This window comes from Uloborus diversus, chromosome 8, assembly GCF_026930045.1.
Source record: "Uloborus diversus isolate 005 chromosome 8, Udiv.v.3.1, whole genome shotgun sequence".
In the NCBI taxonomy this organism is placed as follows: Eukaryota; Metazoa; Arthropoda; class Arachnida; order Araneae; family Uloboridae; genus Uloborus; species Uloborus diversus.
In genome coordinates this window covers 110238058-110254499 of record NC_072738.1, presented here as the reverse complement: position 1 = coordinate 110254499, position 16442 = coordinate 110238058, and the positions used below count along the sequence as shown (strand labels likewise).

Sequence of the window (16442 nt, the reverse complement as noted above, 5' to 3'; positions counted from 1 at the left end):
CTAATAAAAGTAGCAGCAATGCCTGACGATGCAATTGTCACTGCAATTTTCTGTTGCGAATGTATCTTTGCAAGAATTAATGATATTAAAAATTTCCTGGGGAACAAAATAAAGAAAATAATTGTTTTCCGCTTAAATTCATTAACTTTCCTGAAATAAACCTGGAATATTTTTGAAGAATTCAGTAGTCTTCTTGGTTAAAAGGGCAGTTATGATTCTGGCACCTGCAGAGAAGCCTAACGCAGGTTTAATATAACAGCCTGGAACCTTCCTGCTTTTCTAAGAAAGCTCTCAAAGCATTAATACACGCATTGCCAACGCGAAGACAGACTCTCAAGCACGTAGCTCGAATGTAGTTCCTCTGCAACTCTTGCAAAGCTTCGTGATCCAGATAACTTTTCGCACTCATTGGGTGTTGAGTCAATGTGGACAAACCGCAATCGCTCCGAAACCGATACACCTATTAAATACGTTTAGTTAATCTTGATACTGGTGGAGAAAAATACTTTTCACAACGGTGTGAAATCTGCAATTTGTAGCAATTCAAGGAAACGTTTTGAAAAATATAGTTGATTTTCTCAAGAAGTAAATAATAACCTGTAATATCCCGAAACGTTATATGGAAATTCTAAGCAACATCTCTGAGCTTTTTTTGTCATGGTGTTTTTAGCAGTAAGTCATACGATGTTAGAGTTATATCGATTAATTAACTTACACCGCCATCTATTAAGAATTTTTAGAACTAAACAATTAATTCACACTATTATTGCATAATTAATAGGAAATTTGCAGTAAAAAATTATAAAAACTATCCTATCTTTTAAGTTGGACCAAATGACACATTGATATGAAATTTGAGAAAAATCGGTTGAGTAGTTTCGGAGTTTACCCCGAACAAACATCGTGACACGAGATTTTTATATATATAGATATAATGTAAAATACGTTATTACCGAAATTAATATAAATGTGTTAGACGTTCAAGTATCGAAATGAAATTCCGTTACAGCAAATTTTAAGGGACAGCAAAATTTGTTCGTTATGACGAGAATTTCGCTGTAAAAGAGCACAAACAATGTGAGGGGAAGTAACTAAGGAGTAAAAATTAATTTTGTTGAAACGGATATTTCGTTGTATGGATATTCTTTATAACGGAATTTCACTGTATTATATATTATTTTATTAGTACGTAGTTTTATTTGGGAGGGGGCCACCAAATAAAGTCAATTAATAGTTTTCTCAAACGCAGCTGTCGGACCCTGGAAATATGTGCAAAATAATCATATGTATCAATTCTGCAATAAACTAAGTAATAAGTTTATTCAAAAAGCAATACTAAGAAAATACTGAGTAATGCTTAATGAAATAACTTTAGGATATACCCTGTCTAGAATACTAATGGCATAAATCAACCTACTAACAGTTTCGAGTTTCCAAAAAAAAAAAAAAAAATGATGGAGGAATTAGCAAAGAGCAGGGAATCGTTTCGAAAATAACTTGTGTGACCACTCGTTCAAGCACTCAAGAAGTGTAAATCTACAAATAAGTACCTAGTGTGAATCAAAAGCAGTAAGTAGTGTAATAACTATGATTGTTTAAAAATAGATTTTATTTGTTAATTTAAACTGAGTGTATTTATCTACATTCAGTTTTTCATCGCCGTTTTTTTTTTTTTTTTTTTTTTCAAATGTATCAGAGACCGCGGATAATTAAGAATCTACTGTAATAATATAATAACTATACATAATATAATTGCGACACATTCATGCAGAGCTGTGTCCAAGGGGAGGGTTTTAGGGGTTAAACCCCTCCCATTGAAAAAAAAATCAGTGAATCATTAAACGATTTTCCAAAACGTATTTTAAGTTTTAATTAATTTTAGAGTTAAACTCTGATACAGTATTCACCCTCTTTAATATTTCCCCATGTTTAACAATTACCATTTTCCTCAATTGTAGGATTCCCAAGCCCCTTCGCTTCTAAATGCTTGAAAAAATGGAATGGCTGGATAGAGTCCGGCAATGCTGTAAGCATGCAAGGGAGGAAAATTAGCTAAGCGAATATTAGACAATGACGTAGCCCCCCCCCCTGCCCAAAAAAAACTTAGGGGGCTTGGAAAATGGTTACTTTGCTTACTGTTTTTTTATGGTACGCCTTTAGTGTTGGATGAATTAGTCGTTTCACACATTAGAAAAATGTTTCTATGCGAAACAGCAATTTTTTTAATACAATTTTTATTTTCATTAAATTCCTGTTCAATGTTATTTGATGGAAAAACAAAAGAAAAAAAAAAGAAACTAGAATTAGGTGGCATAAAAAAATATGTGTGCTTTTACAAAATGTTCAATTGTACAAATAGGATTTCATTTAGAAAAAAAAAAGCAAAACGTGTAAAAAAAAAGCCTAGTTATCGAATTAAAATGAACTATTCAACACGCGTAGTTAGTTTTCCTTTGACAACGTAAGTTACATAGGTAAAAAGTTTCAACCCCTCCCTTTATGAAATCCTGGACACGGGCCTGCATTCATGTCCTTACATAATAACATAAGTAAACTAGCTGTTGAAAGACTTCTAAACATCTAATTACTATCTACCGTATCAGCTGCATTTTCGACAGATAGTCTGCGATCATATTTTAGATGTGCATCCTAATTGTATAACTACCCGCCAAATAGTTCATCTTTTGCCTTTTGTACCACATTATCAGGTATTTCTGCTCCCCAAAACACTTACACTCTAAGCTTTACTGCCTTTTGTGAAGATATAAACTAATTTCTCGGTCTTCTTAACAAGAAAGCGAAATGTTTATAAAAGGGTTGTAAATCCTTTTAGAAGATCTCAGGCATCCCTCTCTTTAAAACCGTCACGTACTTTTTCAGGCGTAAAATTTCGCTCCCTTTAAGGGCAAGGGATGAATAGAGTTAATCCCCTATGCAATGCGACAGGTGAAATTTCGACCACTCCCATTCTTTTGCTTTTGTGGTCTTTTCAATTTTTCAGCACCCTTTTATTTCAAAACGTGCAAAACCTTCTGTGTACCTTTAAGAATCAACTTTAGAGCGGAACAATCATCAAACAAACAAGAACAGTAACAATTTGAAATACGTATAAGAGGCGTAAAAATTCCTTTCAATTTCTCATTTAAGGATCTTAAAATTTCTGTCAAATTGAGGCATTTATAAAGTGGAATTTAAAAGCTTCACTCACTGTTTCATAACAATTGCTCATTTTTTAAAGGACAAGAAAAATTATCAAACTCATAATCTGCTCACAAAAATCTAAAATCAATCATCTAAAATTTCTCTCAAATTAAGTCGTCTATAAGAAGGCTAAAAACTTCGAGAGTTTAAAATTCATTATGTCTCGAGAATTAATCGAGTATAATAGATGAAGGAAGAAATATCATGAAACATATTCAGTGCACAAAAGTGCAAAATATATAGCATAAAATAATTCATTATTTCATTCGAATTGAATAAGAAGTCAAACAAATAATAAAAATAAATATGTGTTTCCGGTAAATTAGAACTTACAATATTTTAGTGAGAGTTTTGTTGGTACAGTCAACAATAATTATCATATACATATGTATAAATGTACTTCTGATTTATTCTTACTATAATAACATTATGTCCTTTTTCAACACAGACACACACAAAAAAAAAAAAAAAAAAAAAAAACGAATAGGTCGAAAAAATATATTGCCATACATTCCTGATTATAAAATACATTGATAGCTGCGAAGGGTACGAAATATGTTAATATTGCTATTGAACCAGATATCTACAAAACACAAGAACCTATAACTGAAACATTTTGATCAACTGAATCCTAGTAGAATATGTAAAATTAACAATTAAATAATTATTCATTAAAATAAATACATAAAAATTGAAGAAAAAAAACATATTAACACAAAAATCTTGTTTAAGTATTTTTAAAAAAAGTTACAACTAGTAAAATTTAGCATTGACACTTTTTCTTGATGTATAAAGTCATAAATTAATAAGGTAAAAGGCTATTTTCAAAGATTTCTGCTTAATGCGTATTGCATCATTGCTTTTTGTTTCAACACAACTAAACTACTAGCTTAAAAAATAGTTTGTCAAACGTTTCAGATTGGAAAATACATCAAGCTGCCAGATGTATGGAATAAAATGATTTTCCTCTTGATGCAAATATCTACAAAAGCATACATAAACATTTTATACCAGAACAAACGTTCGTTTAAGGCGCCAAATCTGAATACGATGTCTAAAAGAAAGCCATATCTTCTGTCGCAAGAATATAAAAGGCAAGCGGTAAAAGATCTGGCATAAACTCAACAAAACGGTAATCGTAAAGAAATCGATGAGAAAGAAAATAAGAAAATGGAAACCTTTAGTGCTTTAGTGAAAAAGATAAATAAAGACATAAAAATGCATATGCCTGCGAGAAGTGTGCAGGGTCATTGAGCATCTTTAAGCGCTGTTTTAGTATGGAAGGCAGTGTCTACAATACTCGATAAAATTTCGGTTGAAAACTCTCATATGAAATCATATTTTCTCTTAAAGTCGGGGAAATTGAGACATTATATCTTCCCTGTTCACATTGACAGCTTTTTTAAAATTATTTTGCATTTATTATGACTTCAGCTGCGCACAATTTGCTTATTTTTGTGCTGGAAATAGTTTCTGTTTTCCAGCGGTAAATGTGTGTGTGTGTGTGTGTTTCCTGTTTTCTTTCTTACCACTATTATAGATAATTAATTATATATATTTTAAATATCTTGCAACAGTCGTATAAAGCTGAAAACCTTTCCCGTACTGTGTTCCTTGTGATTACAAAACATTTGTGTATAATTTGGGATTTTTTTTCTTTTATTTTATTATTCAATACAAGAGCTTTTTAACACACAACATCAACACTTTAAAGTAAGACAAAATGCATATATTTTAAATGTATAACGGTATGTAATCAGAAGTTAAGCTACGGAAAGAAATCTTTACATGTAATACTAATAGAGAAAATAGTGCCATCACTTTGTAATCAACTTTGTAACAACACACGAGTTTGAAGGGAAAAAATCAATCATTCAATGTATGAAATGAAGAAGTGGAAACAACATCTGCTTACTATTCATTTTGTTCAAAGATAGAATACCTCTTCACTACCTAACAAAATCTGCGGTTAAAATTGTTCAACTAATCTGACCATAATGGAAAACAATGCTATCAGTCAGAAAAATATTGAAATAAAAGAGAAAAATTAAATCTCAACAATTAATGGCGCAGCGAAGGGGGATGGGTGAAAACACCCTCCAGAGCCATTGGTTTTAAAATAAATGCAAACTCTAAAATACAGTAGTTTATGCATATGAGAGGGTGTTTTGAATTATTTACTTACTTACTACTTACTACTACTTTACTTATTTACTTATTTATTGCTTACTACTATTGTACTTATTTACTTAATTACTACCTATTTACTACTTACTTAGAAATTTGGTTTGTTACTTTACTTATTTACTTACTCACTACTTGTTTACTACTTACTTACTTACTACACTTTACTTATGTACTTACTTACTACTACTTTACTCATGTACTTACTTGCTACTACTTTGCTTGTTTACTTACTTTCTACTTACTTACCACTACTTTTCTTGTGTACTTACTTACTCTTTACTTACTACTACTGTACTTATTTAATAATTAACTTATTTACTAATCTACTTATTTTGTAATAAAATGTTTCTAAGTACAATCATATAAGAAGCTTTCTGAAGCAGAAATTGAATGTAAATTTTCGTTTAAAAGTACAATATGAAGCTTTTTAGAAATTTGGTTTGTTACTGCAACTAGGTAAGGGAAGAAAGTTATGCTCGTTTGACTCTTTATGGTCGTACTTGCACTTAATGGCTGTCCATAATAATGCCACACTTTTTAAACATATCTGAAAGCATGATACAGTTCGTATCCATCCCTTAAATATATTTATTTATTTATTTTATTTTTTTCAGTGAAACCATTGATAGTACGAGTTGATCAACACAAGCGTCCATTATCTGCTGAGAAGGAAGCCGAAATAAAGTGCACAACGAGTGGATCTCGCCCACCTGCAGTCATCACGTGGTGGAAGGGAAACAAAGAACTGAAGACGGGAAAAATTGACAGCCAGACTGGAGATGTGACAACAAGTATCCTCCGATTTGTCCCTTACGTGGAGGACAACGGAAAATACTTTGCTTGTCGAGCTCACAATCCAGTCATCCCAGGGAGTGCGAAGGAAGAAGGATGGAATCTGGAAGTCTTTTGTAAGCTGAAATATGTTCTTGGAAAAATTAGTTTTGAGTGGGCAATGGGTTTTAACCTTTTTGTTCGAAAGTTGATTTGTTTTTAATGATCAACTATCGTGTGACTACGTTCAATGAAGTTTAATCTAACGTTGTTATGTTTTAATCGATTCAATAAAACAGCAAAATAGAAGAATGACGCACAATATATTATTTGAGAAAAGAAAATGTGGTAAAGTAAATAAAATAAACGGACTATGAATCACTAGTGAGTCAAACTTAATAATAATAATAGTAACAATAATAATAATTATTGTTATAATAATAATACCAGTAATAACACTATTAATAATAATGAAAATAATAATAATGATAAGTCATGCTCAAGACAGTATACCCACTAAAGTTTGTACCCATAATCTGACTTCCAATCCGTAGCAGCTAAAGTTATAAAGTGGGTCTTATTGTTGCTAATTCGCTATGAGCTACTAGAAGTTACTAAATACACTTCCCAACGAAAAGCTACATGAGTAGCGTTTTTAACCCTGTAATTTTTAGAGTTTAATCAATTCAATACAAGAAGACACCTTTTTGGAACCTTGTGGGAGCAAATGCACATGTAATATAGCGAACTTGAACGAAAAGAGGGAAGATTGCGTTTTGTTTAAAAAATTACTGCAGCTGGCGGAAAATAGTCATAGCTTAGAAAACAGCGGTACAACATAATAGTTGTTTTTCAAATATTTTTTTATTTTATTTTTCCTGAAATCCTTCTGTCGCGTCTCACAACAGTGTAGGAAATAATAACAATAAACTTTTACTTTAAGACGTATGTCCTCAGTAAGATGTGTCCTTTTAATGAAGCGACGATATGCCACAAAGCGTAGCTTAATTTTTCACTTTTCATTTATATATATTGCATCTTTTTCAAGTTCGGAATGCTAATTTCGCCGTTTTCCACGGGTGGCGTTGTAGGCAATTTTCCTCAAACGAGCGCATAGCCTTTTAAATGTATCGAGATCAAGATTCTACTTTCATCCATATCGCTGCAGCCATTCCATAGGTAATATATGGAAACGGACTTTGATTGGCATCCGCCCTGAACTGTAAAAACGATTCAGAAACGTTCCTGGAAAATAATAGGCAGCTGATGTGCCCAATTTCAACCAGTAACATATCTTACAAAAACCAGGAACGTTTTCCCATAAAAGTCGGTAACTCTCCTCAAATACTGGGAAATCTCCCCCGTTAAAGCCAGTCATGAACCTTCTAGAAAAATTATATAGGTTTACTTTATTTGATTAAAACATTCCTGATTTACCAAGACAGCTCCAGAAGTATTGGAGCAAACATGGCTAAAGCTACGCGAAAATCGCAAGCACGAACCAAGCATATTCCTTGCCTGCAATTCCTACCTCGCAAAGCTGTGGCTGTCCAGTGACTTATTTGCTCCCGATGGGAGCTTAGTCAATCAGGACGGGCCGTAACCAGTCAAAAGCCGATACACTTAAAAAACACGCTCAGTCAATCTTTAAACTGGTAGAAAAAAATATTTTTCACACCAGTGCAAGGTCTGCATTCGTGCATCTTTTAGGAATTCAGGAAACTTTTTTGCGAAGATACTTGATTTTTTGGGGAAATACGTGAAAACCTCTGAAATTCCGAAACGTTCCACGGAAATAACCAGTAACGTTTCGGAATTTTTTTACATTGTGTGTGTGTGTGTGTGTGTGTTTATTTATCATGTGTGTATACATACATACATATATGTGTAGGTTACTAGCGTGAATTTATCTTTAATATATTTCAATAACTTTGCGTATATTCAAACCAATTCTAAAATCACCTATTTATTTAAACATTATCTAGAACTCATTTGTTTTACTTAACTTACTCAGAAATAATCTTTTAACACCTCAAGAATTGAATCCTCTTTACAAAACCACAGCATGCGCTCGTTCAAATATTCTGGTTGGAACTGATAACTTGATGAGTTACGGATGGTGGCATGCAGAGTGAATCCCACTTCCATCTGCTTTTCATCCTCAAATGGCAGCTGATTGGGTCGAATTGAAAAGCACTTCTTCCTTAAGTGTGCTTTCGCATACAATGAAGGAACCGTTCCTGAAGTGGCATTTTCTTTAAACGTGAAAAGGGTGTGATTTCCTTCAATCTAAATGATTGCTTTGGTACCAAATTTTTTTTTCGGAAAGCTCACTTTTTTGGGGAAAATTCAAAAACTATAATAAAATTTTTATTGGAAAAATACGTAAGAAAGTTTTCAGTGTGAGTTTGTACATAAAATTTTAAGCTAACAAACTTCATATTTTAATGTCCTTGTTTTTAACAGCATATTGATTTTTGAAGACTATGTTTTACACTTAATTAGAGTTGATGTTTTATTTATATGTTATGCTTCGTTTCTGTTTTATTTTTAAAACTTTTATTTATAAAATAATAACAACATATATAAAATTTCACCGGGTTTTCAAAGTTTTGGCATGATTAGAGTTTGCCGACATACGGGGAACTTCATACTTGAACTTCCTCCTCACGAAAACAATTTTTTGATGCGCATCAAATGATTTACCATTAACTAAACGTTTATAATATATTTTGTGAAAAAGAAAGGTTTAGCATGCTGCCAAAACACTTCGTACTAGTTGTAAGACAGAAAAAGATGCTGCATCGATTGTTTAAATACAGCAATATATCCATTGAAAAGTTTACAAAATTATATTTGAAAATTATGCCTAACTTTTAATCATACTAAAACGTTAATATCAACACCAAGTTCTTCCAGATTCAAGGCAGCTTTTATTTTAGCTTGGACTTTTTAATTCATTCAATCTCTCTCTTTCTCGCATAGCGTAGTGTAGTTTTTTATTAACAGTTGAAGCATAGAAGGTAAAAAGAAAGGGCGAGGGGAGATTAATGAAAAGGATTTCCGACTAGAGATAAGAAGATCCACGGTTTGATTCCTAAGGTTGTATAAGACAGGTGCATGTGGGTTATGTTCTCTCTAAACCTATATTGGTCCGAAACTGATACGTTCAAAGTTAAAGCTGCCCATTTTTGAACATATTCCTGCGTTAAAAGACTAAATCCAAGACCAATTCTCAACCATTTTACCAATAATTATGTCACTGTTTGTAAATATTTTAAACTTCAATCACAGGAAATAGTTCCTGTTTAGATTATGTATGTGCGACATCAAATGAGTATGGATTTAGCAAAATTGAATTTCTTACATACGAGCAAAACACCCGTACTTCGCTCAGTAGAACAACGCAGACTGATCTGTGAAACTTAACAACTTTCACAACAAAGAGAAATGTACCGTGCTGGCCAAATTATTAGACTAAGACTGTTTTAAAAGCAAATTCTTTATTTATTACATAACTATAGACACATTAACGAACAGTGAAATAATTATCTAATATTTAGTATGCATTCCCTTGTTCTTGATGAGCATTTTAAGTCTTTTTGGCATACTTTTCAAAAGGTTTACACCATTTCTTAACTTTTTAAAAAAGGAGTAAAAAATTGTTTATACTCACTATTATATATACTCACATACATACTCACTAATTACCTAAAACTAACTTTAAATAAAACAGAACACACTAATAAAATCAACGAGTGAACTGTTTAAGCTGATTGAGGTTCTGGTAAGTAAATAAACAAAGAACATAAACAAATCAGACAGTGCTGCCACCTGCAAACATTAAATTATGCTAAAATAACGTAATAATCAGTGTACAGTATGTTCTGTACTTTAACAGTAAAATATATAGTATTTTAGTACACTACAAATAGTGTCCAAAAAACAAAAAAAAAAAACTCTTTAGTCTAATAATTTGGCCAGCATTGTGGTGGGGAATCAAAAACGCATTTATCTCTTCAAACATTTTAAAAGCACATTTTTGCTCTTTAGTCTAATAAATTTGCCAGCACTGTATTTTTACAATAACAGTAGACGAGGCAGGTTAAAGAATTATTGACTTCTTTCACACAGTTGCCTATTTAACAACGTGTCATATCAGTTTGCAAAGCATGTAGCAATAATATTACTGGAATATGTTACCAGTGTTGTAGCGAAAGAACTTTTTCAGGATAAAAATAATCCAAAAAGGCCTTGTTTTTTCTTCGCCCCCCCCCCCCTCCCCGTCCTTGGAAAAGTATTTCTGGCTATAAGATAGTAATTGTTATCATCAACCTACTCAGGACTAGATGGTAACCTCTGCAAGATGTAACCGTTCAACTGTTCAAGAGTAATATACCAGAGAAAAAATCTGGATGGGTTGCATTTTATTGAATGGTACATATTTTGCAAATTTATAAATACAAACTCTCGAGTTTAACTCATTCATTTTCAAAAGAAAAATTGTGTGATTTTCTTACTATCCAATTAAGAATCAACGTATATTTTTTATTCATATGATCTTTGAATTCATGTGTTGCGAAAACCTCTAAGAATACCTATTTTTTTCAGATGCACCTCAAGTGACTCTTCAATTAGGCAGCACATTCCGTCAAGGTGAAGTGAAAGAAGGAAACGATGTATTTTTCGAATGCAACATCAGAGCGAACCCCTGGGTTACAGAAATATCTTGGTTCTTCGAAGGCAGAGAATTGCGCACGAATACCTCAGCTGGAATCATCATTAGTAATCAGACATTGGTGTTACAAAATGTTAATCAAACAAGTCGAGGTAACTACCATTGTTCTGCTACCAATGCTGATGGTACTGGAGCAAGCAACGAGGTGTTTCTAAGAGTAAAGTGTAAGTGTTTAAGTTTGTTTTTGTTGGTAATTAGGCATATTGAAACATTTAAAATAAACTACTTTATGGTTAAGTTACCAAAAACATAATTCCTGATTATACTTGAGTTCAGTCAAGTAATAACATTGAATTACACATTCATAGTTCGAGTCCTTTATTTTCTTGCTTTTACAAATTTCCGTTCTCTTTAGTGGATATTTATTGAAAAATCAAATGCGATAAAATTAGTGTATTTCTAATGAAACTTCAAATAAAACAAAGGCCACACATGTTTTTTTTTTTTTTTTTTTTTTTTAATTGTAGGTGATTCGATACTAGGTTGTATTCATAAATAGTACATTGTTTATTATTACATGTACAGTACGGCTATCTTAGTTGTAGTCTAAATTACATTTTTAATCTATTTTGAGCGCCACCTGGCAGTCGTCACTGAAACACTATTTTTCTAGCTTATAAATTCTGCTTAGAGTGATTGCAGCCACTCACATAAGTGACATTTGTACTCCTTCATGCACATTTGTAAATATAGCCATTTTTTTTAAACATGAAGTTGAGTTATTTACTTATTTCAACTTAATCGATTTGGCATGCATAAAAATAAAAAGTGACTACGACATTTTCCTTGTAAAAAATAACTATTTTATAATACCTATTGTTTTTTCTTAATAATACTATGCAGATTATTATGTTTCTCGATTCATTTAGAAAGCGTTTAAAAAAATTATGAACACGGTTTAACCAAGTTCACACAACTCATTGAAAACTGTTTTTACTGTTATCGTAACATTTTAAACTAGTGATGCCCGCACGGCTTTGCCCGTAATAGAAAAATCAAAAGGTCTTTTGGTTCGCCTGTATATTTACAAATAATGTATGGTGAATTTTCTCGCCAGTTGACTTGTACCCATCTTACGGTTCCACGTTATGATAAATTCGTATCTCGCCAATTGGCTTGTGCCCATGTTACGGTTCCACGTTATGATAATTTCGTAATTTACTCGTCCATCTTATGATATTTTTTTTCTTAAAATTGGAATAGAAGAATAACCACATCGAATTTTCGAAAAATCGCTTCGAGGTGCACACCCCCATGCTACATACTAACTTTGTGCCAAATTTCATGAAAATCGGCCGAACGGTTTAGGCGCTATGCGCGTCACAGACATCCTACAGACATCCAGACATCCTCCGGACAGAGAGACTTTCAGCTTTATTATTAGTAGAGATGTGATAAAATATAATTGTATTAAAGAAAAATCCTCATTTTGTAAAGGTATGCATCTTTCTTCTGATCGAACAGCAAAAGGAGCCAAAATTCCGTTAAGATGTTGTTGTTCAAAGCTTTAAGCTATTAAAGTATCCTTTAAGTTTCTGCGCATTGAGACAATTATCCAATTTGGCTTTCTTCCAGAGGATTCCATTAATTTGTTGAGATACTTAGACCAATGCTTCCGCGCATTAGTCTTTTAATGGGAAAATAAGAAGTTTTCTCCAGGAAAGCCACAAATTTTATCAGAATACCTGAGTATTTTTACAAATGCGTTTAGGATAACGTATTTTGTTTTAAGAAAGTCTTTCTTTTTTTATCCAGTAATTGGAAAATAAATCTTGCGGAAAGATAGAAAACGTTCTTTCACGTCCGTATATAAATATATGTTTTTTTTTTTTTAATTTTTATTTTGCTACTTGAATCAAAATAAAGTGAAAGTTTTTTTCCTTGCCCTTTTTTTTTTCTGACGATAAACTTTCGTCGTATTTGTTGTTTTTCTCTTCATATTGTACTTTAAAGAACCATTTAGTTAGAGTTAGTTATAAAAAATATCTTCCGCTTTATAAACAAAGTAAAAAATAAATAATGTTTTACATGTACAACATTTATATATGTATATATAAATATAATTATGCATATATATACAGTCAACGCTCTTTATAATCAGCTCTTATTACTACTACCCGTCTGTTAAAACGTCCAAAATTAAGCTTCGACTTTATTGTAATTTTCAAATTTATCAAATTAAAAACTGATAATAAACACTTTTATATTTCTAAAGATTAAATATTTCTATTGTAATGAGTTATTTTGTTTTAAAAGGTTCAAATAGTAATGAGGGATTGCACACAAACAGTAAATAGTATGACGTTTTTTTTTTCCTTTTTTGAAGAAGTCGAAAAACGAAAAGTAGCTACACTATAAAACGATTAACTATGTTTTTCAAAAGTAGCCTAAACAAAGCAGAAGCAAACCATAGTTTATATTTTAAAAAGTAAAGAATTTCGGTCAACTATTTTCAATGTACATTTCGCTAAATGTATTCACCCAGATGTAAGATAGTATTCAAAAATAAATTTAAAAAAAAAAGAAAAAAAAACATTTTTAAGTGCAACCATATATTACTTTGTAAGTTTCTTGGTCCTCTTTTAAAATGAAGCATAGATGCTAAAGGTACCGCAGTATTTCTAAAAATATGGCATTTACGAAAAAGTGATCTCTCGTTATAACGACCGATTTTGTTTGAACGACACGGAACGTTATAAAGAACGTCGACTGCATATATATGTATGGGGTGAGGGAACGAATCATTGTTTTTGGTAAACTTCTAATTTAAAGTATAAAGGGTAATTAATAACTTTTTTCTTTTAAAATTTACAAAACGGAACACAACTCTTCTTATTCAAAAATATTTTGGTGAAAACTTTATTTCCATATAGAAAACAGCTATCATATTCCTCCTGTTTTTTTTTTTTTTTTTTTTTTTGATAAAAATAAGTTTAGAATATACAATATAGACATATTTCGCTAAACTTATTGTGTCGAACTTATTTTTTGGAATGAACAATTAATTTTATTTTCGTAAAGAAGCAATATATAAAACAAGATAATAATAACATAACTCAAAATTCAAAATTGAAATGACTTCTAAAACAAGTTCAAACGAAAAATTAGAACTACTGCACACATTTCATTTAGGAAGCTACCTTAGATGCAATCAAAAGCATTTATAATTCGGAAGTTTTAATTGGAGCAAAAAAAAGAATTTTTTATACAAATTCGTATCCGCTATACAAAAAAAAAAAGCTTTATTTCCTTATTTTTAAAGCAAAAAGAAAAAAAAGGCAATTAGAAATTTTATTTTTAATGTAGCTACTTTCATTACACGGAAAGTAAAGTTATCTAATTATATCACGAGTAATGAAGTAGGCGAATAAGCAAGCTTAATAGTGTATCGGCGAAATTGACTACGCGAACACTTTTAACAGGAAACGAATTACTGCTACCAGGATCAAGACGCATCATTATTTCTGGAGACATTCTTATTTAGTGACTGGTAAATATCTATCGTGCTAAAGTTTATTCCACGGGCATTCTAATTAGTGTACTCCCTTACCCGATGGAGAGGAAAATGGACAGTTTGATGTGTAAATGAACCTCGTTTCTTTGAAAATTGACAAGAGAATGTTTGGAATTGTGTCCTCTAGATTACGTTACATCAAACTAATTTTCTCAGAGCATAAGGAATAAATTTGGTGGATTCTGTTGGTTTGTGAATACAGAGAAATGTTAAACAATAAGGCAAAAATGATTTTTTAAAGCAAATAATGCTTGCTTTAAAATGTTAAATATTAAAAAGCAAATATGTGTATATATATATATATATATATATATATATATATATATATATATATATATATATATATATATATATATATATATATATATATATATATATATATATATATATATATATATATATATATATATATATATATATATATATATATATATATATATATATATATATATAAATCTCGTGTCACGATGTTTGTTCGGGGTAAACTCCGAAACTACTGAACCGATTTTTATCAAATTTCATACCTATCTGTAATTTGGTTCAACTTAAAAGATAGGATAGTTTTTTTATAATTTTTTATTGCAAATTTCATATTAATTACGCAATAATAGTGTGAACTAGTCGACCCGTGCGGAACTCCGCACTGTACTTCGAATCGTTTCTTCAAAGAAAGAATATTATGAAGAAAAACCGAAAAAAGTAAACGGAAAAAAGTAAGCGCACTAGAGAAGGCATGTAATTTGAAGACATCAGTAATAAAACCTCGTTAAATACAACGTTGTGATAATTTGATCATCACTCCCCTTTTGGTTGTACGTATTTTCAATGCAAATATAAATATCATTAAAAGTGTGGCTGAGTGACACGTGAAAAATCAGTAATTTTGCATGTGAAAAAACAGGTTGTGGCAAATACAGTCCTGCCCATGTGAGCATCTGACGGAAAAAAAAATAGAAATATTAAAGAGATCTTTAGTGGCACGGATTCGAACTGGCGCCATTCTGATTAACAGTACCACGCTAAAACAAACCTAGGAACTGTGCCTTCCTTTTCGAATGCTATTCATTGAAGGAATGCGTAATAAAACACAGTAAAAAAGTTTTTCGGCGAAAAAAATATAATAAGATCATGCGTCTATGTTTTGTCATTAGTCAGCATGATACGATATAAAATTATTCGTAAAACATGGAATTTCATTATGGAATGAGGAAGATCTCACGTAGCAATTAAAACAAACATTCTAGAGAAGTAATAAATTCGGTTGAAAAAATAAGTGTTTTTATTTTTGAATATTCAACAATTTCCCATAGCAGGCTTCTTTAACCTGTACAGCTTAAAAGCCCGCACTTGTTTTTCTTTTAATCGAACACTTCAAATTGAAAACCAAAACCAGTTCAACTGAGTCCGTTTTTTAAGTGTAATTTTTCGAACGTAGACAAAATGTTTTTTTTTTTTTTTTTCAGCCGAAAGTAGAGGAGTAGAAAATGATTTCTTACTAATGAAGTTGAGAATAATTTTAATGTTTTATATCGTATTCGAATAAATAATTAAAGATTTACTGGTTGAAACTCGTAGTTTTAATTTAGCGTAGTATTTTTTTATTTGTACAAAAGTTCGAACACTGCTATTAGAAAAATCTAAAATTCAGCATACAATGAAAATGTTTTTCTGCACAAAAAGGATTCCCTTAAGATATATCTAATACTTTTTTTATGCTTACATTATGCTCAGTGGTCTGGACGGAGTCAAAGCTTAAAAAAAAGGGAAGAACACCCTTCGATTAGCAGTCAACTTATCTGAATGATAACTGTAGTCTGTATAAAGGAGTCGAAACACCAAATAGCCTTCCCACTGCATTTATTTTATTAAGTGTGTTATCTGTTGTATGTTATGAGTACATGTAATGCGTAATATTACTGTAAATTTGCTATTATGTCGGACAGTTCGAACTGGCCCGAAGTTCAGACAGTTTATAGCCGAACGCTCTACGGAAAAAAAAAAAACCCACAGGTAATTTTAAATTTTTTTTTC

At 31.4% G+C, this 16442-nt stretch overlaps 1 protein-coding gene across 1 annotated transcript in view; it reads left to right on the top strand.

Annotated features, from left to right (window-relative positions):
- LOC129227422 (neural cell adhesion molecule 2-like) overlaps positions 1 to 16442 on the top strand; it is a 469788-nt gene that overhangs the window by 398037 nt on the left and 55309 nt on the right. The window contains exons 5-6 of the mRNA XM_054861975.1: positions 6003 to 6296; positions 10771 to 11061. Coding sequence (XP_054717950.1) covers positions 6003 to 6296; positions 10771 to 11061 — 585 coding nt within the window. The remainder of the gene's footprint in view (positions 1 to 6002; positions 6297 to 10770; positions 11062 to 16442) is intronic.